This window comes from Lithobates pipiens, unplaced genomic scaffold, assembly GCF_037356315.1.
Source record: "Lithobates pipiens isolate NorthernLeopardFrog02 unplaced genomic scaffold, aLitPip1_a1.2 Scaffold_8, whole genome shotgun sequence".
NCBI classification, from domain to species: Eukaryota; Metazoa; Chordata; class Amphibia; order Anura; family Ranidae; genus Lithobates; species Lithobates pipiens.
In genome coordinates this window covers 267,488,140-267,510,753 of record NW_027507903.1, presented here as the reverse complement: position 1 = coordinate 267,510,753, position 22,614 = coordinate 267,488,140, and the positions used below count along the sequence as shown (strand labels likewise).

Sequence of the window (22,614 nt, the reverse complement as noted above, 5' to 3'; positions counted from 1 at the left end):
ATGTTTTGTTGTACAATTCTTTTCATGTATGCTTGCAATAAACACCTTCCTGAAAAGACAAAACGCTCTGCGTCAAATTGCATGGTACTGCAGAACTACAAGATTTGGTGACCGCAAATGCACTGCGTTTTTGATCTGTGTTTGGGGCAGTACTTTTGAATGATAATCGACTATTACATGCCACTTTTACAATAAAATGTGCTCATTCTTAGTGTATGGCTTGATCTCTCAGCATACTTGAAATATGGATAGACTAGCTTTAGCTCACACAAGCCTCCATTTGGACTGTATAATTAAGATGAACCTACTTCTGTTTATCCACAAAGTCAAGTGCCTCCATGACAGCATTTGTTGCAAGCAATAAAACATGGACGCTTAGATGCTTAATGCAGTTTTATCTTTTTAAAAAACAATAATTGAATGTCTGTCATGCTGATCATATTTCTTTACAATTTAAAATGGAATCAGCACACGCAAGCATATACAATGTCTGGTCTTTCTTTCCTCATTTTCCTACTTTGAAATGTAAGCTCACTTTCAGTTTTTTTTTTTTTAACACACAAAACCAATATTCTTACAAATTACCCAGCTCCACTTTTCTGAACATACATGTGACAAACATAGAACACTCTTTAAACCAGAATATCAGCCAAACAATCTAAAAATAAAAAGCTCAATACCCACGTAAGCTTCAGAAAATGTTACCCCCTGCATGACCAGGCCATTTTTTACTAGTCAGCAGCGCGCTACATTTAGACCCCTTTCACACTGAAGGCAGTTTTCAGGCGTTTCAGTGCTAAGAATAGCGACTGTAAAGAACCTGAAAACTGCCTCTCAAGCCACCCCAGTATGAAAGCCCAGAGTGCTTTCACATTGGGGCAGTGCGCTTGCAGGACGGGAAAAAAAAAATCCTGCAAGCAGCATCTTTGGGGCTGTTTGGGAGCACTGTATACAGCGCTCCTAAACCACCCCTGTCCATTGGAATGAATGGACATCGCTTTGGAAGAGCTGCAACACGGGTACTTTTAACCTCTTCTTCGCCCAATAACGGGGGTTAAAAGCGCCCAGCTAGTGGCCGAAAAGCGCTGCTAAAACAAACTGCGTTTTACCGCCATTGCGGCCGCAGTGTGAGCCTAACTGGCAATTGAGCAGTCATGCAACACTGTATACAATTGAAATTTATATAATTTTTTTCACACAAATAAAGCTTTTTTTTTGGTGGCATTTAATCACCACTAGGTTTTTTTTTTTTTTTTATTATATAAATGAAGAGCCTGAAAATGTTGAACCCCCCCAATACTTTCCATTATAAAACATTTCCAATAACAAAATTCATAACTTTAGGCCAAAATTTATTCTGCTACATGTCTTTGGTAAAAAAAATCCTAATAAGTGTATATTAATTGGCTTGCGGGAAAATTATATAGTGTCCACAAACTATGAGATATATATATTTGATCTGATCTCATTGTTTGAGGCCCCAAAATCCCACAACAGTATAAATACCCCTTTTTTGGAAAGTAGACCATCCAAGTTATTTAGTAAGAGGCATGCTTTGTTTTTTACATACCGTCACACATGCAGTACAACATTATGATATAACTGCCGTGGCGGTGATTAGGGACAATGACTGGTGACCATATTTAAAAAACAAAACAAAAAAAACACTATGTAATTTCAACCGTCATCCTCATGTTAACCACTTAAGGACCGCCGCATTGGCAATGTACGTCGGCAGGATGGCACCGACAGGCACAAGCACGTACATGTAGGTGCTTGCCTTCCGCTGGCTGCGGCGGTCCGTTTGGCTTCAGGAACGATCTGGGATGAGGGGATGGCCATTGGTTTCTGGCCATCCCCTCTCGATCGCTCCTGGCGAATGAGAAGCTTCCCCGCCTGTGTAGTGTAAACACAGGCAGGGAGGAAGTGATGTCACTCTCCTCGGGGTGGTCTTTTTGACCGGACTGCGAGGAGAACACATAGTAAGTGTGCACCAACACTACACTGACATGTAGGTACACATAGGCACACAAATCCCCCCCGTCAGTGTCACTGATTGCAGTGATCATTTATTTACTGATCACTGCATTTAGTGTCAGTTGTGACAGTAAAAACTGTCAGGGCAGTTAGTGTTAGGTCCAGGGTAGCCCCCCTATCCCCCCCAATAAAGGTTTAACCCCCTGATTGCCCCTAGAGTTAACCCTTTCACCCCCTTTTGCCAGTGTCACTAAGCGATTGTTTTTCTGATCGTTGCATTAGTGTCACTGGTGCCGCTAGGTAGCTATTTTTTTAGGTTCACCGCCAGGTTTTTATAGCGCTAGGTACCCCCATATACTACCCAATAAAGGTTTTAACCCCCTGATTGCCCCTAGTTAACCCTTGCACCAGCGATCACCGTATCAGTGCCACTGGTGACGCTGGTTAGTTAGTTTGCTTTTTATAGCATCAGGGCACCCACCATTTATTACCCAATAGAGGTTTAACCCCCTGATCACCCGGCGGGTGATATAAATTAGGTTTTAGGGTCAGGGTCTGCGTCGCCCCAGGCAGCGCTAGGTTAGTGCCAGTGCCGCTAACACCCACGCGCAAAGCATACACCTCCTGTAGTGGTATAGAATCTGAACAGATCAATATCTGATCAGATCTATACTAGCGTCCCCAGCAGTTTAGGGTTCCAAAAAAAAACCGCATTGTTAGCGGGATCAGCCCAGATACCTGCTAGCACCTGCGTTTTGCCCCTCCGCCCAGCCCACCCAAGTGCAGTATCGATCACTGTCACTCACAAAACACTAAACACATAACTGCAGCGATCGCAGAGTCAGGCCTGATCCCTGCAATCGCTAACAGTTTTTTGTTTTATAGCGTTTTATATTTAAATCCTGAAGGCAGTGCTTGGTTTTCGGGGTCCCGTATGTGGCTAGGCTTCCAAAAAGTCCCCCACATGTGGTATCCCCGTACTCAGGAGAAGCAGCAGAATGTATTTTGGGGTGTAATTTCGCTTATGCCCATAGCATGTGTTAGCAATATATCATTTAGTGACAACTTTGTGCAAAAAAAAAAAAAATTTAATATTCCTGCAACTTGTGGCAAAATATAAAATATTCCATGGACTCAACATGCCTCTCAGTAAATAGCTTGGGGTGTCTACTTTCCAAAATGGGGTCATTTGAGGGGTTTTTGTGCTATTTTGGCATTTTATGGCCTTCGAAACTGTGATAGGTAGTGAGGAGTGAAATCAAACATTTGCACCCTTAGAAATCCTGAAGGCAGTGATTGGCTTTCGGGGTCCTGTACGTGGCTAGGCTCCCAAAAAGTCCCACATATGTGGTATCCCGTACTCAGGAGAAGCAGAATATATTTTGGGGTGCAATTCCACATATAACTATGGCATGTGTGAGCAATATATCATTTAGTGACAACTTTTTGTAAACTTTTTTTGTCATTATTCAATCACTTGGGACAAAAAAAAAAAAAAAAAATAATCAATGGGCTCAACATGCCCCTCAGCAATTTCCTTGGGGTGTCTACTTTCCAATATGGGGTCATTTGGGGGGGGGGGGGGGGTTTGTACTGCCCTGCCATTTTAGCACCTCAAGAAATGAGATAGGCAGTCATAAATTAAAAGCTGTGTAAATTCCAGAAAATGTACTCTAGTTTGTAGACGCTATAAAACTTTTGCGCAAACCAATAAATATATGCTTATTGGCATTTTTTTTTACTAAAGACATGTGGCTGAATAAATTTTGGCCTAAATGTATGACTAAAATTTCGTTCATTCGATTTTTCTTATAACAAATATTAGAAAATATATATATATTTTTTTAAATGATCAGTCTTTTTCCTTTTATATCGTAAAAAATAAATATCGCAGAGGCAATCAAATACCATCAAAAGAAAGCTCTACTTGTGGGAAGAAAAGGACGCAAATTTCGTTTGGGTACAACATTGCATGACCACGCAATTACCAGTTAAAGCAGTGCAGTGCGAAATTGTAAAAAGACCTCTGGTCCTTAGGCTGACAATTGGTCCGGGGCTGAAGTGGTTAAATTTATCAGAGTAATTCAATGTTACTATAGTAACATTGTACTACTCTGAAGGGGTGATCAAGGATTTTTTTTTATTTTACACTTTGACTGCTGATACAATGAAGATCACTGTACTAGCAATACTTTGAACTGCCATGAATGGCTTCATGACAGCTGTAAATACTAGTGTGATCTGTGATTGGCCCAGATACCACGTGTTAGCTGTGGGTCAATCACAGCTCACTAGTAAAAGGAAGCAAATCCTTTTGCTGCAATATTCACCTTAAGTAGAGAAAGTTTCACCACAGTACATCCTTTGGAGATAGCTGTCCTCATAGTTTGATGGCCAGCATCATTTAAACCACTTCCTCTGAGCCCAGGTTGTCTTGGATCTGGACCCACTCCAGTTTGTGACTAGAGAGTGAAAGGTGAAGCTATATAGGGATGGGCTCATCTTTCCATCTCCTCCCAAACATTGTCAGTCTGCAAGAGGCCGATACCAATTTCAGGTACGTATACAGCTCACATTTAATGATGCCCTAATGATTATAGACCTGCTTTATTTTTTGAACTACCTAAAGTTCAACTTTAATTTTTCACAAAACACGCCTCGTAGAAGCAATATAGTGAACTGTCTTGTTGCAACAATCTGATTAAAGGTGGCATTTATAGTGAAGGCAACAAACGTCAAAAAGAAAACCGTTCCTTTGCATTTATCCCATCCTACAATTTTTTTTTTTTGTTGAGATTTTGACCATTAGTATCCACAAGATACAAACCCATAGCACCCAGCGATCTACTGTATTTGGTACACACAATTGTTTTTAATTGCTGAAACAATTAACAAACCCTGTTAAATAAGATATCAGTAGTTAACTTAGGGAGTTATAAAAGTCATTAAAATACTTCTTTTTGTAGAAAAACCTCTCCAAAGAAAGGATGCATTTCCTTAAACGCACCTTTGATGATGCACTAGTATAAAATACACATTAACAAACTAGGTTTTACTTTGTATCTTTTTAAGCAGATACTCCATTTGGACATTGAAGTTGGGCTGTCCTTTCTTTGTTTTAGTGCTCAAAACTTTAAAAGCTTCCATCTTCTTTTTCTTGTAGAGTTCTTTTGCTTCTTCTCTTTGTTTCCTGTTTTCCTCTGCTTCCTAAAAATGTGAAACGTATTTGTTATATGCAATATTATTGATATGGGGTGGGGGGGGGGGGTAAGGAAAACACCTGAAATGGTAGAGAATTATTCACCAATGATCTAAAATCAAAATAAAGCCCTTTTTTAGCCTTGTCTATATTTGGCAGTACCTCCAGCAAAAGGACCTAACAATGAGTGAGAAATAAGGGGGCAGGCTGTTTGCTCATGTACTTACTGGCTAAGAATGCAATATGTGTCAGATCTACACAAACAAACCATGCTGACACAGAAAGGGATTTGGAGATTAACACGCATGTGCCTGCACTTTAGCAACACGGTCAGTTTAGTAACCGCTTAGAGCCTGACATTTTATATCAAGTGCACATTTTATGTTCTAGAAAGTGCTCCACTGTGGAAAGACTGCGCTAGTAAAAACCAAAATGAGACTTGCATAGCACTCCTGATTTAGCCTGAAGAGATATGTGCAAGTTAGATTGCAGGCTTGTTACTTGTGGCTGTAGGACCTGGGGGCCTTTGAAGTGCAGCATCAACAGTATCCTTAACGAGGTGCTGGGAAGAAAGGAAGAGACTCAAAATCTAGCCATATACACAAGCAGGAGATAGATTTTAGCAGTAAATAAGCACCTTCCGAAAGACATTTACTACTCAGCTGGAATAATGGGCACATTCAGCATGCAATATCTACTCCGTATTCCAACATCCCTAAACAATACCTCCAAGACGACCACTGCCTTGCTAAAGAAGCTGAGGGTAAAAATGATGAACTGGCCAAGCATGTCTCTAAACCCTATTGAGCATGTCTGGGGCATTCTCAAATGGAAGATGGAGGAGTGCAAGGTCACTAACATCCACCAGCTCTGTGATGTCATTATGGAGGAGTGGAAGAGGACTCCTGTGGCCACCTGTGAAGCTCTGGTGAACTCCATGCCCAAGAGGGTTAAGGCAGTGCTGGAAAATGATGGACACACAAAATATTGACACTTTGGGCCCAATTTGGACATTATCTCAAACTGAGTACACCCCTACGTGAAAGAGTGTGTGTGTGTGTGTGTGTGTGTGTATTCTTTCATATCCCATCACACTGCTTTACTGCATCACAGCATGTTTTACCTCTATGGACCCCACCTCCCTCATTACTGGACTTCCTCTTTTTTACTTCCACCTACTTTCCTACTTCTTCGTTTAAAGGTGGCTATACACCATATAATCTGATTGTATGATCTTGTTTAGATCTACCAACAACTATGTAGTGCAAGGTCCTGCCCAACTGTATACAAATAGAATCGATTGTGCAGTTGGGTCCTCCTATTAGAAAGTTTTGGTAAATCTAAAAAACACCCCAATTTCACTTTCAGGCCCCCTTCACACCTAGCAAAGTAGGAGCATGTGACATGCATAGAGCAGTCCATTGATCTCAATGGGCTTCCTTACATGCGACAAACGCAGCATAGTAGCCCATTTAATATTTTGTCACGTTGCAATTCATGCATTATTTACTGCGCATTTTTGAACAAGGCAAAATGCACACTTGCTTCTGCGTTTGGGGTGTCGACAATTAATGGCACCGAAAGTGCAACTAGTTCATTTTAGGTGTATAAAAAGTGGCCACACACACTATACAATCCGATTGTACAAGTTCCTTTAGATTTACCAAAATTATATAAAAAGAGGACACACCTATCTATCCAACCACTCTGTATGCATTCAGGCAGGCCCTTGAACTTCCTAGTAGATGTTAGATCTAAAGGAGATTGTACATTCACATTATATAGTGTATGGTAAGCTACTAAAGCTCTGCTCCACTTAGGCCCTTAGGCGATTGTACACTCTGCACACACTGCCAAATGAACACTTTATGCAAGAATAAGGTAATGTACAAAATGATCCAAAAAACAGAGCAAGACACCGGCTGTGCATTCAGGGAGAGCACTGCTCAATGACAATGAATGTATTGGAGGAGCATGTAACTAGAGAGGTGGGGAGGAGCAATCTCCTGGAGGGAGAGGGCAGCTGCAGGGTGTGTTTTATTGAAGACAGCTGCTGAAGTACCACCTCACTCTACTAACAATTCACCAATTCTGCAGGACATATATAAGGAAGCCATGAAGGAGTTTTCTATATAAAGAAACTGGAGGCTGAAGTCCAGCCTTAGAACATAGATACATATTTTTCTTTTCCGCAACAGAGGAAGTACATTAAGGTTATATCATTACATAAGCAAACTGGGGGGGAAGAGAAAAAAATAAATGTAATGCCAAATTTATATTGTAGAATAGGCATTACAGTCATTAAAAAGTGTTTGTAAATGTTTGATTTAAAAAACAAAAAATAAAAACATGCCCATACGTACCTGCTCTGTGCAATAGTTTTGCACAGAGCAGCTCCGGGCCTCTTCTTCTGGGGTCGACGCCGGGGCTCCAGGCCCCTCCTCTTCACTGGGTGCCCCCTCGGAAAGCCGCTTTCCCTGGGGGCACCTGTGCGTGCTCACTCCCAAGTCCCGCTGCTGCATCCATTGACAGACACCAGGATTTGGCCCCACCCCTCTCCCGTGTCATAGCTTATGAATGACAGCAGCAGGAGCCAAATAGCTCATGCTGCTATCAATCTGTCCAATGAGGAGAGAGACAACGGCTGGAGCCGCTGCGCTCATGCACATCGCTGGATGGGATCGGACACAGCACAGAAAGTTTTTGACCTTAATGCAGGGCTTACAACCACTTTAACATAACGTGCAGAACTGCTAGGTGACTTCATATACCACTGATGTATCCTGATTTTAAGGATAAAGTCCTTACTTTTCTTTTGTTTGCTCGTTCGCGCTGAACTCGTTGATATTCTTCTTTTGCCTTCTGTATCGATGTTTTATTCTTGAATTTCTTTTTTGGCCTGCACATGAAAATAAATTATACTGAAATTATAAAAAAATAAAAATAAAAAAAATATATATAAAAACACTAATGTTTCACATTGCTATTAATTTTAAAGTGTATTTAAATTCCTCCAAAAAATGTAATATAATGCAGTTTCGTTTTCAGGCTTTTTTTCTCTGGTAATCCTGCCACCAACGTCCTGTCTTAAGGTGACAAAACCCACTAACTGTACTGTATTTATGGAGGAAGCCATAGTTGCCACCCAGGTTGGACTACAAAACATGTCTGGCTTTGTTAAGCACTTCCGACCACCTACCGCATTTATAAATTTTGGTACAGCGTCACTTCTGGTCACCGCAAAGCCACTCCCTGACCAGTTTAGTCACTAAGACTTTGTCAAAGCACCCCTTTGACAAAGTCTTAGTGACGAAACCCGTCAGGGAGTGGCTTTGCGGCGACCGGAAGTGACGCTTATGAACGCTGAGACCCGGACAAACACAGCTACAGGACAGTAGCCCATGTGTAAGCTGAATATAATATGATTAGATAACACAAGCGGAACAGGGCTGGCGGACATTACTGTGCGCTATCCGGCTGTGCGATCTGTTGTGGGATCCGTTGTGCTTGGCAATTTTAACTGTTTAATGGTTTACTGGCCATGTTAAGTGCCTACTTCATTTGCCAAAATAAGAAACTGCTTTTAGTGTTTAAACAAAAAGGATCTACTCGATGTGGAGTTTATTTCTTTCTATGTGCTGCTGCTACTGCTGATTAACAGAGGTGTAAACCTGGAGTGGAGGTGCAGGTTCAATACACATGCCGGATGATGGAAGTGTAAATCAGAAGTGATTGTGCTGACAGTTGGAGTAAGGCTCATTATATTTGGTTTTCTGGTGAGTTTAACCCCCTGGGGACGTGTGGAGCCCCATGTGGAGGATTTTGTGTGAAGTGCACCCATTTTCTATCTATATCCACGGGAGTCACCCACCACAGCCCTTTTATGGACTTGTCTATCTTCTCAGCACCTGCTTTGCTCTGAACATATGAACTGTTTAAATTATATTTTTTCAGCAGCAGTGACCAATTTCATTCATGCGTTTTATTTTATTCATGTGATCTATGTGAGAACATATACAAGTCAACTATGACAATATGTAAAGTTGATGGGAGCGTCTATTCACACAGACTTGGTCAGACAAGCTCCCTTCTTTCCTTTACAATAAACGTTTTGTGAAAACAGAGGTGCTGGGGGGGGGGTGTGGCAGTTACTCAGCTGTGCTAGAACAGAGAGAGTGAGGACAGGAACAGCTTGAAAGAGGCATTTTATAAAGTTTGATCTCTGTAAAAATAGTCTATGCATTTAAGAATCCCCAGCAGGTAACAAATGAAGCAGCTTTTAAAAATATTAACATATCTGCAAAACCTTTAGGCCATTTGCATCCTCATCATAGCCGGTCCAAAAAACACCTAATCTCCAAAAATCAGCTCTGTCATCAGGATAAGCTGCTGAGTTTAGCCCTAGTGACAGGAGAGAGAGCACACTGTATGTGTGTGGGGCTCTGAACAAGGATGGAGCTTGCTCAGAGGATGCTAGGTGAGAATCCAAAGGCCTTCTTGACTGTACCTTTTAAAGAGGAAGTTAACCCAGACAAAATATATATATATATATATATATATATATATATATATATATATATATATATATATATATATATATATATATATATATATATATATATATAAAAATAAAAATGAAAAAATAAATAAACCTCTCAAATAAAAAGCTCATTATGAATAACTTACCTGAGAACAAAGCCCCTGAAGCGGTCCTTCATCATCATCTCCACCGATGCCATGTATCCCGGTGCGACTTCTGGGTCTCGCGGCTCCGGCACTGTGTGATTGGCCGGAGCCGCGATGCCGTCATTGACGGCATATTAGCCTTTATGTGCGGCGCTCCCATTGCGCCTGTACCGTTGTCTACTACGTGCATGCGCCGTAGAAAGCAGTGCCCTCTTTTTGTGAAATATCTCCTTAACCATGTAGATTAAGGAGATATTTCTTGGACCTACAGCCAATCTAGGCTTAACTGTAGTTCAAAGTGGTCTGTAAGGGTTTACAACCACTTTAAAGGTATTTTTAAGCAAATAATTGCTCACAAAGCAGAACATGCAAGAATACAGTATTATAAACAGATAAAGATATGAAACTAAAGCTGAAAACTAAAGTTACCCTGTGTATGTTAACTGTCCATTAAAAGTGTCAAAGAAGTGTACAGGTAAAATAAATCAAAGTTCAACAGACCAGTAAACTTACACTACTACTACTTCTTCTTCTTCTTTCCTTTCCTCTGTGGTCTGTGCGATGTCCTCCTCAGGCTTCCTCTTTCTTTCTAGATTTTTCAGTCTTTCTTCTTCAGCCAAGTAGAGATGCTTTAAATGTTCAGGGTAATTGTCCGCATACAAATCTTTTGGAGTTGTGGTCTTCTTTTGCTTTCTTTGTAGCTTTTTATATTCCAACTGCACTTTTTGTTTTCTCCATAAAGCAAAGCCTTGCCCTATACAACAATAATAAAAAAATAAAAAATAAGTAAAGTATTGGTCATAATTAAAGTTCATTGGTTTTGCTGAAGAGAGAAAAAAAAAATGTATATGAAAAGGTTGGATTATATGCATTACATATTTTCGTTTCAATAGATTTTTATTATTATTACATTTAGACAACTTAAATCCAGTTCAAGACAAGAAAAGCAGGATATCATGAACAGATGTCAAACTCAAGATAGGAATAAAACATTTTTTTACTATAGCTTAGCTTAGATAGAGTAGATAAGAATTCTACCATAAGTGCAATTTTTCACTAATACAAAAAGGTAAGGCATCTTAGTTTATACAGAACAGAATGTACATAGGTATGACGTGAATATTTGAACAGTTACATTAACTTTGTTAAACAGATTTAGAAAATACTTCATTATACCAGAAGGACCACTGAGACTACGCCACTTGAACTAAGTGGAGTCGTCCTTTGCTGGAGCTGAACATACATTCATAAACTCTGTGCAGTCGTGTCAGGGCTCCAACCTCTGAGCATGCCGGGCTCATTTTAGAAACAGTTTAGAGCGACGGTCAGTTAGCTGATAATAAAATGTGAACAACTATACATCTGAGTGATTTGGGGGGGGGGGGGTTCCTCTATCCCTAAATTCAAGATAGCAAGTTCTGGTGAGGGAAGTATCAATGTGAGTGACATCATGGATAAGCTTGAATACATCAGATCAACAATTAGACAATTATTTGCATGACCACAATATATGTATAAGTGTGCTGTGGAACCCACAATCCCTCCAACACAAGGGAGATGTGGAGGAATTTATGGTGTTCAGTAACATCTGAAGGAGATCTTGTATGAAATGCCGCATACACACGATCGGAATTCTCGTTGCTCTGATGATTTTCCAGACGGAATTCCGCTAAAGCTGTCTTGCCATTTCTGTGTTTATTAAAAGTCAGCAGCTACAAAAAGTGTAGCTGCTGACTTTAAACTCACCTGCTCCATGGTCCAGCAATGCGGCTGCCTGAAGCCTCGCTTCTCCTCTCCATGGCACCAGTGGTTCATCAGATTAGGTGACCTGTCAGGTTTTGTAACGGAAGCGACATTCCGTTGCAGCCATCCTGCTACACCCTGCACTCGTCTACAGTAAGGATAGTGAGAAGGCGGCAAGCGGACAACTTGTTACACCCACCGGAGTCTTGCATGTCACACTTATTTTTAACAGTAAACTCAGTTTATATAGTGAAATACCTGACAATTTGGATGTTGAATTTTAAAAGCAGCGGTGAGCCTGCTGATCTCACAGGTTTACTAATGTGACAGAAGACCACTGCTTTAAAATTTCAACATCAAAACAGTCAGGATTTCAAAATACTGAATTTCACTATATACTCTGAGTTTACTGTTAAAAATAAGTGTGAAATGCAAGACTTCATTGGGTGTAACAAGATGCCATCTTCTCACTGTATCCTTACTGTGGAGGAGTGTGGGGTGTAGCAAGATGGTGAGGACAGAACGTCACTTCCGTTAAAAAATCTGACGGGAGGGAGGGGGAGAGGAGAACCCCTGCTCCTGGCGCCACAAGCAGAAGCTGGGTACCTGTCAAAATCGAGCACCCACCACCCCCAAAAAATGACATGCCAAATCAGGAGTCATTAACCACTTCCAGACCACCCACCGTTGTTATACAACGTTACTTTGAAGATGAAAATTGTTGTTATAGCAGCAGCTAGCTGCCATAACCCCAGTATCCTCTTCTTCAGCATTCGGTCCACGTCAAGATAAAAGTGGTCTCTGCGGCAGATTCGCCACGAGATCACTTATTGGTACCCTCCGACACTTACTGGAGCTGACGGCAACGGCGGAGGCAATCGGATGTTCTCCCCTGGGTGACATGAGTGAGGGGGAAAATGGCCCCCACCCGTCTCCATATCATTGCAGGCCGGAAGCGATGTCAAAACATCACTTCTGCCCATAGCTCTTAAAGGGACATTTATTTTTTATTGCATTTTTGTGTAAATATGAGATCTGAGGCTTTTTTGACCCCAGATCTCATATTTAAGAGGTCCTGTCATGCTTTTCTTGTATTACAAGGGATGGTTACTTTACTTGTAATAGGAATAAAAGTGGCACTAAAAAAATAAAAAAAGAACAGGTGTAAAAATAAAAGGTAAGATTATTTTTATTTTTAAATGCCCCATTCTGCTGAGCTTGCGTGCAGAAGCGAACACATACATGAGTAGCACCCACATATGAAAACGGTGCTTAAACCACACATGTGAGGCATCGCTGCGATCAGTAGAGCGAGAGCAATAATTCTAGCCCCAGACCTCCTCTGTAACTGTCGCCTATGGAGATTATTAAGGGTAAAAGTTTGTGTCATTCCACGAGCGGGTGCGATTTTGAAGTGTGAAATGTTGGGTATCAATTTACTCAGCTTAACATTATCTTTCACAATATTAAAAAAGTTGGGCTAACTTTACTGTTGGGTTTTTTTTTTTTAATAATAAATAAAAATTTCCCCAAACAAAAGTGCGCTTGTAAGACTGCTGCGCAAATACGGTGTGACAGAAAGTATTGCAATGACTGCCATTTTGTTCTCTGGGGTGTTAGAAAAAAAAAAAAAAAAGTATAATGTTTATGGGTTCTTCGTAATTTTCTAGCAAAAAACAAACAGTTTTTAACTTGTAAACAACAAATCTCAGAAAGAGGCTCGGTCCTTAAAGGGGAGTTGCTTTTTATGTTTATTAAAAGTCAGCAGCTACAAAAAGTGTAGTTGCTGACTTTTAATAAACAGACACTTACCTGTTCCATGGTCCATCGAAGCGGCTGAACGGGGGTGTCGCTCCTCTCCCCCGGCGCCTCCATTGCCACTCCGGGCACTCAGCCGCGACAGCTGTCGGCTTCACGGTCGAGCATGCGCGAGTCGCGCTGCGCTCCCGGAGTGGACAGGCGATCTCCTGGGACCTCTCACTTGTCCCAGGAGATCGCCTAGAGTGAGGGGCCACGAAAGGGGGAGTCACCTTGGCAGTCCCTGGGCAGAAAGAGGAAGTGGGACAGGAAGTCCCCCTCCTAATGAAGCCCCCACTCCCCCCCCCCAAAAAAAATAAAAAAATGACGTGCCAAATGTGGCATGTAAGGGGGCGAGGAGTGCTTAAAGCGGAAGTTCCATTTTTGGGCGGAACTCCACTTTAAGTGGTTAAAGCAGAAGATCCATAATTTTTATGACTACTAATCCTTTTATAGTGGATTTTGGACTTTACAAATGCAGCAGCTTAGAATGTGAATGAAAGGTTTAGCACTGGGGAAGACTTCTTGATAGAGAAGTAAAGAATTTTATATACAACTATATAGATAGGGACAAATGAGGAGGAAAGAGGAACTTTGTTCCAAATGAGGACCAGTTGGGAGGCATGGGTACACCATGGCACTCACTCACCCTCCTTGGTACTGCCCGCTGCGAGCTGCTGAGCGTTCTTCCACCTCTTGTCTTTATCCCCTCTCTGTACACGCCTCCTCTGCACAAAAACGCCACCGGGCTCCGCTTTCTTCTGAGCGGCCCCTCTTCCTCCATCCCCGGAGCCCTTATTAAACGTCCCCCTTCCTTTTCCCCAAGCGGGCCCGGCTCTCCTTCTGTGCTGTGTGCCCCCTGATCCGGAGGAAGCCATGCTACTCCTCCACGAGTCGCCGTTTGATGACGTAAGCGCATCATATGGTTTCCTACAGTGGAGATGTATTGCGGAGAAAGAGGTGGAGCTGGGTGACACAAACACACAGCACCGTGTAATGATTCAGTAGTGTACAGTACATTCCCACTTATAGGACAGGTAGGGGGACGTTACTGTCTAATGACTGTGCTGTGTATGTGTACTGCCCAGTATTCATCCTCTTCCCTCTCTAGTCCTCTCCTTTCCATTTTCCTTCCGGGCGCATGCGCCCTTCAGCCCGGGCACTTTTAGATTGGGGAGGCATTTCTTCTCGACAGAAAGGAAACAGCAAGGAAAAGCTAGCGTCACGTGGCTCAGTGACGTCACTTTCCTGCACCCAGGAGAGACATGTGTGTTCCTCCAGACCTGTCATATGAGAGGTGATCAGTGGGAGAAGTGTCTCCACTGTCAGGGCAGTACAAAACAATCAGCACACAGTGATGTGTATGTTATGTACAGGGATTTGACATGTAAGTAGCATGTGGCCAACACACGCACTCACACACTATTGTCATGTGATCATACTGAAATAAATAAATAGACACACGCCCTCAATGCATTTTATTATTAACTTTTTTTTTTTGTCCATCAGGATGTTTGCCCAGTTATCTTCTGCCAGCACAGATCGGGTGAAGGAGGCGGTGAAAAACTTGCTGCAGTTCATAGAGACCACTACAAAGATATCGGGGGCACATTCTGTGGAGTTCTACACAGAAGATGTATGGAAGAACCAGGTTGCTGTGTCACCAGAGGCTGTGTTGTCAGCTTTTAGCCAGCAGCAAGAGTTGGAGCATGGATGCAGAGGTGAGCTATACTGACTTCTTAAATGATATGTATTATTTTATTTTTTTTTAACAAACATACTTACCTGCTCTGTGCAAGGGTTTTTCATAGAGCGGCCCCAATCCTCCTTTTCTGGGATGTCCCAGCAGCGCTCCTGGTTCCTACTTTTCATTGGATGCCACCCACAGAGAGCCGCATTCCATGCATGCGCACTCCGGAGTCCTGCTGCTGCGTCCATTGACACAGACAGCACGACTCTGCCCCCCCCCCCCCCCCCCGAGCTCCCGTGTCACTGGATTTGATTTACAGCAGTGGGAACCATTGGCTCCTGCTGCTATCAGTTTATCCAATGAGGACCCGAGACAACGACTGGAGCTGCTGGGCTTATCACTGGAACATTCAGGTAAGAAAAATAGGGGCTCTTTGGTGCAGCTGCAGCGCAGAAGATTTTTCACTTTAATGCATTGAATTGATTAAGGTGAAAAACTATGAGGGTTTACAACTCCTTTAAGCCAATGCCAATATTTATTAAGCAGGACAAGTTGAAATCATTTCAAAGGCACCTACAGGTAAGACTTTTTTTATAGTCTTACCTGTAAGGTAAAGTCAACTTTTTGACTTTGCTACTGCTTTCAAGCTGAAGTTTAGGTACGGCAGTTTTGATATATATTGATCCAGCTTGGATCAATGTAATTATGTATGCCATATCTGTGTGATCCCTCTACAAGCTTGAATTCACTGTAGTAGGCACCATTAATCCAATGATCTCCACTAGCTTCTGTGTCCTGTGCAAAGGTTGAGTTCTGCTGCATTGTAACACAGGAGGTCACTTGCTCAGCACAGATACTGTTTAGGGAACCCTTTGCATTTTCTCTAATAATGCAAAGCATTCTCTGATTGGACAAGGTGGAGAGGCAGACAGGGCATTGACGTCATGTTCTCCACCTCACTTACCCACTTGCCAACTGAGCTATAGATGAAAGGCGGCTACAGTACAGTCGTCCAGTTCTGGGAAGGCGTCAACAGATGGCCTTCCTGCCTCCTGCGGTGCACATCGGACATGCTCTGTGACCGCCATGTCCTTCGAACATAGCTGATCACTAAGGATGAGCTCATGTGTATTCGCAAACAGCACGTGCAGAGCCGCCAGGAAGTCAGCACTGTGACGCACTAATCACAAGCAGTGAGACATTGTCCCGATGCACAGTTGCAGAGATCGGGAAATGTCTCGCTGCCTGTGATTAGTGATGTGCAGTGACGACTTCCTGTACTTGTACTTCTGCAAATGCTCCCGATACCTAGTCAGATATCTGGACACTCAGGGATGATCAGTGTGGCGGTGGGGGAATTTATAATCACCGATCTCCCTGTGTGGCTTTCATTAAAGCAGCTGACAGACACCTCTCCTCCTCTCCCCTCCGCAGCTTTTAACTGCTTTAATGAAAGCCACAGGGCAGATTGGTGATTATAACTTCTCCCACTGCCGCACTGATCATCCCTGGAGTGTCCCCTGTATCCTCCGGGTCCCTTCTGTGTCCTAATCTGTGCTCCTCTGGTCCACCTCCAGTACTTCCCTGTCCTCCTCCGTTCCCCCTCCATGTGCTCCTCCAGTCTCTCCTCCACGTCCTCCTCCACCCCCCCGTCCTTCTCCGTCCTCCCCCATGTCCTCCTCCGTTCCCCCTTCTTGTGCTCCTCCGGCCCCCCCCATCCTCCTCTATTCCCCTGCCGTGTGCTTCAGTATCGTCGCTGCCCCCCCCCCATCCTCCTCTTTTCCCCTGCCCTGTGCTCCTACGTTCCCCCGCCGTGCGCTCCTCCGGTCTCCCCTTCCTGTCCTCCTCTGTTCCCCCATCGTGTGCTCCTTTGGTCCCCCCCCTCCTCCTCCATTCCCCCTCCTTCCGTTCCCCCATCCTCCTCTGTTCTCCCTCCGTTCCCCTCCAGCCCCCTCCCAGTCCTCCGTAAATAAATATTTTAAAGTAAAATTGAAAAAAGAATAAAAAAATTAAATAAAACAAACACTGACTGTCCACTCCCCCCTCCCCCCCCCAAAAAAAAGAAAACATTGTAAAAAGCAAAAAAATTATATAAATTGTAAAAAATAACAAAAATAATAATTGTAAAAAAAAAAAAATCTACTTACACTGTCCATGCCTCATCAGTGACCATCAGTGCTGCATATTAGTGCCACTGTCACATGACATAAAAAAAAAAAGTATCGATATTCGGAATCGGCGTGTGCTTGAAAAAAAAAGTATCGGTACTTGTACTCGGTCTTAAAGTGATATCGGGACATCCCTAGCAGACAATCTAACTTTTTTCATTACAACACAGAGAGCACCCGCTGTGTCAACCAGTCACTCCTATTCATAATCGGTATCCAAAGGAAATAGTAGAACAAACCGCTATTTCTCCAGAGCAGAAAAGGGTAGGAATCTGCAATACAGTTTGTTAAATACCTTGCAATGTACATTGATAACCCAGTTCCTTTTCCAGTGCTTTTGTGTCGCAGTATACCACAATACGCAGTAATATACTTTGTCTGAAATAATTGCTGCATGTCTGTTTGTATGTTTTTGTGCATTGGTAGTCCATTCAAAATGAATGAGCTATCTGTCTTAAAACATCTGTAAATCCCAAAACACAAATGTAATGTATACTTTTTGCCATCACCAGACAGATGAGCTATAAGAACATCCCAGAGGTTCTAATCTTTCTGCCACCCTGTACCAAACTAGGAAAAATGTTTTGGTTGGAATTCTTTTTTGTATGTTAAACCATTTTATCTTTAAACAACATTTAGCACGCTACAATTTATTCTGAGATACAAGACTTATTTGTTTTCCTATATGATATATAACTGATGTAAAAGCACTGGGGCAGCATAGTAGCTTAGTGGTTAGCACTCATACCTTGCTGCACTGGGGACCTCAATCTATCTCAAAAGGAAATCACCAAGAAAGTTTATGGAAAAAATCCTCTTGTGTATTAAATGTAGTGCCAAAGATCTGATCCATTGAATTTCAGAGAATTGGATACGAATAAACACATAAAGTATAAATCTAGCAAAATATTAGTGTGCTGAAATCAAACCTGCGTGATCAAATCAACAACACATATCAATGTGTCTATATTTCATATAGATTCACAATGATCCGCTATACTGTGATACCAATATAAAGTGCTCATGTGTATACATGTATGTGCAAAAAACTGATTAATCAATAAACAGGTAAGTGCAATCCAAATTAATCCTTGTGCTAAGCTATGTAAACGTCATAACAAGAGATAAAGTGCTATGCTAGTAGTATAACACTACCCCAAAAACTTCATTTAAACAATAAAGTGCTATAAGTGCTGGAGGGATGGTAAAATACTGCCCAAAAACTTGATCCTTCTAATTATTTGCATATAGACTGATAAGGTACTACAAAGTGCATCAGAAAAAGCTAAAAAAAATTATATACATAAATAAAAAAAAAAATTATTAATAGTAAATAAACATTAAATAAAAATAAATAACCCAGTGAATAAGTGATAGTTCACACTATACATTTAAACACTCCTCAGGGAGTATTGCAGAGCATATGCAGTGTTCATACAATGCTGCAAAAATCTGTGAGTCTCCAAAACATATTTCACTTTAACAAGCAATATTGATCAGTGGATTTTTTCTCTCTCAAACCGCCTTTCCTTCACCACACCGCTGTGAAATGTGATTCCTCTCCCCCTTATGTTTATTAACTCACCGACTAAATCAGCCTCACATTCAACGTGTTTGGCAGAAAATCGGTTTCCAAACCCTTTTTTCAGGGATGTGAATGACAGGCATACAATCCTTCACTTCAGCAGGAGAAAAGCTGGCCCAATTGACACTTTCATAAAAAGTTCTCTCATGAAATAGAAAAAAGGAAATGCTCCCATAGCGTGATACCGTAAAAAAACTTTTAATCACACATAAGAAGATCCTCTTAAGTTACACTCACATTTAAAAACTTGTAACCATGCCAAATAAGTCAAGCCACAGCACACTTTAACACAGCTGATTGCCAAAGCATTGGTGATTTTTAGAGGACCCAGAGTATGCGAGACACACTCTTTAAATCTCTCACCACTCCTTGGCATGGCCAGCACCTTGGTGAAGATAGACATGAGACGTCCGATGGTTCCTCTCACTCTGTTACCTAGTAGCCACACCCCGACATGTTTTGTCATTCACTTGACTTAATCATGGGGTTGATTAAGTCAAGTGAATGACGAAACATGTCGGGGCTTGGCTACTTCCTTTTTTCTATTTCATGAGAGCACTGTCTATGAAAGTGTCAATTGGGTCAGCTTTTCTCCCACTGAAGTGAAGGATTGTATGCCTGTCATCCACATCCCTGCAAAAAGGGTTTGGAAACCGCTTTTCTGCCAAACGCGTTGAGTGTGAGGCTGATTTAGTCGGTGAGTTAATTCGCATAAGGGGGAGAGGAATCACATTTCACAGCGGTGTGGTGAAGGAAAGGCGGTTTGAGAGAGAAAAAACCCACTGATCAATATTGCTTGTTAAAGTGAAATATGTTTCGGAGACTCACAGATTTTTGCAGCATTGTATGAACACTGCATATGCTCTGCAATACTCCCTGAGGAGTGTTTAAATGTATAGTGTGAACTATCACTTATTCACTGGGCTATTTATTTTTATTTAATGTTTATTTACTATTAATAATTTTTTTATTTATGTATACACATTTTTTTTTTTTTAGCTATATCTGATGCACTTTGTAGTATAATATTTAGTGGTGTAATAGTCACTTGGTTTAGTGCCATGTGTTTCAATTATTTATAATAGGAACAAATACACAGAAATTGCACATTATTTTAAGTGGCTGCTTAGTGGGGAAGGGTTCTTTTGCTGGAAGCGCAGTGGTAAATACACAGGTGAAAGGCATTAGTGAGTGTATTATTGATTTGCATAGACTGATAAGGTGCCTTGGGCATATAAAGACACAATGTTTAACAATTGATTAGCCAGTATAAAAACAATATCAAATAAAGCAGACCAAATTCATTAATAACATTAGAAACCAATGTTTCTGCAATCAGGTGCAGTTAATTGGTTGTGCACCAGTCTCTTAAAAGCTTTCAAAGCATCATAACATAGTGCGCTGATCTTTTGGCATCTTCATGTATGTTCCGCAATGAATAATATATTTATTTTTCTCCGTCACAATCAGTCCAATCCTATCCACACATTCTTATCACTTTTATGATATTTTTCTTCCGCTTTAACTGAAGATCACTCCACCATTCGCGGACATGCAAAGAGAAGAGACCCCACAATAGTGTATTACTATAACACGGGATACTGCTACACTGTTTATAGTAATCCTACTCACAAAACCAGTTGGCTACATAAGCCTCAGAGCGTCAGATTATACTCCTCCTCACAGCCTCCCTGCAAACCGAAGACTCCACGCCACTTGGCTCCTCCTCCCGACGCGTTGCATCACAGGTCACGTGACATTCTCAAGGGAAATGAAGTATAGAGTTCTATAGTTGAGTGGAAGGCAGTTGCACTTTGTACGTTGTCATGAAATGTCAAGTATCCCTTATACATAGTTTGATACTTAGTTGTGGGTGTTTAGAATATGAAAATTGGGGATCGTTGACAGCCAATCTGGTTTAGCACCTGTAAGTGAAAAATGAAATAATTATTTTCCCACCACAATTTCTTTGTTAGGATGCCTCAGTCCATTCCATACAAAAGTTAATTTGTCTAATCTTAAAGTGGAAGTCCAGGCTAATACTATCTAAGCCTAAACCTATGGAGCATACTAGCACATTATGGTATTAACTTTGTGGGAGCTATTTTTATTAAAGATTTTACTACCACTTTAACCGATTGACGACCAGCCGGCATCATTATACTCCGGCAGGTTGGCATGGCTGCACAAACCGCCGTAGGAGTACGCCGGACACTTTAAAAGCTATAGTGGGTGCACCCGTGACGCCAGAGCTGATGCACGATGTCTGCCGGCAACCCACAATCACCCAGGACGGGGATCTGTCAATGTTAACAGACAGATCCCCGTTCTGTCAGGGAAGTAGAGAGAGATCTGCTGTTCCTAGTAATCAGGAACAGCGATCTCTCGCTACTTCCTGTCAGTCCCCCCCCCCCCCCACAGTTATAAACACCTCCATAGTGGATCACCCCCTAGTGCTATCGCTGTATAAATGTCAATGGTCCCAAAAAAGTGTCAAAAGTGTCTGATCTGTCCACCGCAATGTGGCAGTTCCGCAAAAAAATCACTGATCACCACCATTACTAGTAACAAAAATAAAAATAAAAAATAATAATAAAAATGCCATAAATATATCCCCTATTTTGTAGATGCTATAACTTTTGAGCAAACCAATGTATAAACGCTTATTGCAATTTATTTTTATTTTTTACCAAAAATATGTAGAAGAATAAATATTGGCCTAAACTGATGAATACATTTTTTTTGGTGGATATTTATTATAGCAAAAAGTAAAAGATTATATATATATAATCTTTTTTTTTTTTTCTTTTCTTTTTCTTTTTTTATAGCTCACAACACAGGTGATCAAATACCACCAAATGAAAGGTCTATTTGTGGGGAAAAAAGGAAATCATTTTAGTTTGGGTACAATGTTGCACAACCGCGCAATTGTCAGAGCGATGCAGTGCTGTATTGCAGAAAATGGCCTGGTCAGGAAGGGGGTAAATCCTTCCGGGGCTGAAGTGGTTAATAAAGTATAACGTCTTCTTTTTAAAATCTCAGTGTTGGATTAATGAGCACTTTTATTCCCTCTCTATATTAAAAGCCTGACATTTACAGTGCTATTACCTGTCTGGTTTCTGGAAGAACCTCTGGGATACTTTGCATATGCATAACAAGATTGTTATGGAGATGATGGAAAAGGTATTCCTAAGGGAATGTCTAGACAAATGATCATATTTCTGCAGATTAATTAATAGTTTATGCCAGATACCAGTGTTTAATGCTTGTTTTGGTCATGCTTATCTTTTCTTCTAACTGTTTTTGCCGAGATCCCAGCCTAAAATTGCTATTTAAATAGTCATGTTTACCCAGCTGACCTATGATAAAATGTTGCCGAGGAGGGTGAAGACTGCTGCAAATTTAGAAGTTCTTTTGCAGTGTTGTCATCCCCCAAAGGAAGTGCTGCAGAAAGGGGTATACTGACAGGAATAACAAGTAAGTTAAGAATGTATGGAAAATGGAGCACAGGGGAGTATTTAAAAGTTCACACTAGGAATGTACCATTCATACACTGATTGCAGCGATTTTGCCTGGACATACACATTAAATATTTCAGGACTTGATATCCTATTGGATCCACAAGTAATCCTTTTTTTTTTTAATATATTTACTTAATTATAAGGAGGACTCTTTGTTGTACTTTGCCAAACTACCATTGCAGTGATAAAATGAAGGAGGCTGTTTTTTTTTTATCCCAGTGGAGATGTGAAATCTGTGCTGTGCAGTT

General features: G+C 41.4%; 2 protein-coding genes across 4 annotated transcripts in view; one reads left to right on the top strand and one right to left on the bottom strand.

Moving 5' to 3' along the window:
• Positions 1-375: 375 nt before the first annotated feature.
• CCDC59 (coiled-coil domain containing 59) lies at positions 376-14,293 on the bottom strand. Its single transcript, XM_077471888.1, has 4 exons — positions 14,052-14,293; positions 10,376-10,616; positions 7,985-8,075; positions 376-5,184 (listed from the first exon to the last, which is right to left on the bottom strand). The coding sequence occupies exons 1-4, from the start codon at positions 14,278-14,280 to the stop codon at positions 5,023-5,025; spliced, it is 723 nt and encodes a 240-aa protein (XP_077328014.1). The 5' UTR covers positions 14,281-14,293; the 3' UTR covers positions 376-5,022.
• A 21-nt stretch (positions 14,294-14,314) lies between these two features.
• Positions 14,315-22,614, top strand: part of METTL25 (methyltransferase like 25) — a 403,498-nt gene continuing 395,198 nt past the window's right edge. For 2 of the 3 annotated variants that reach the window (XM_077471887.1, XM_077471885.1), the window contains exons 1-2: positions 14,621-14,789; positions 14,912-15,123. In XM_077471887.1, the coding sequence (XP_077328013.1) occupies positions 14,788-14,789; positions 14,912-15,123 (214 nt within the window). In that variant the 5' untranslated portion in view covers positions 14,621-14,787. Of the gene's footprint in view, positions 14,440-14,620; positions 14,790-14,911; positions 15,124-22,614 lie in introns of those variants that run through there. The other variant, XM_077471886.1, reaches the window with a different exon arrangement.

Excerpts from the sequence above, each read along its gene's own strand:
- CCDC59 (XM_077471888.1), bottom strand. The coding sequence starts at position 14,280 with ATGGCTTCCTCCGGATCAGGGGGCACACAGCACAGAAGGAGAGCCGGG. Across the intron at positions 10,617-14,051 it reads AGCGGGCAGTACCAAGGAGG|GGCAAGGCTTTGCTTTATGG; the intron begins GTGAGTGAGTGC and ends ATTGTTGTATAG. Across the intron at positions 5,185-7,984 it reads AACGAGCAAACAAAAGAAAA|GAAGCAGAGGAAAACAGGAA; the intron begins GTAAGGACTTTA and ends TCACATTTTTAG.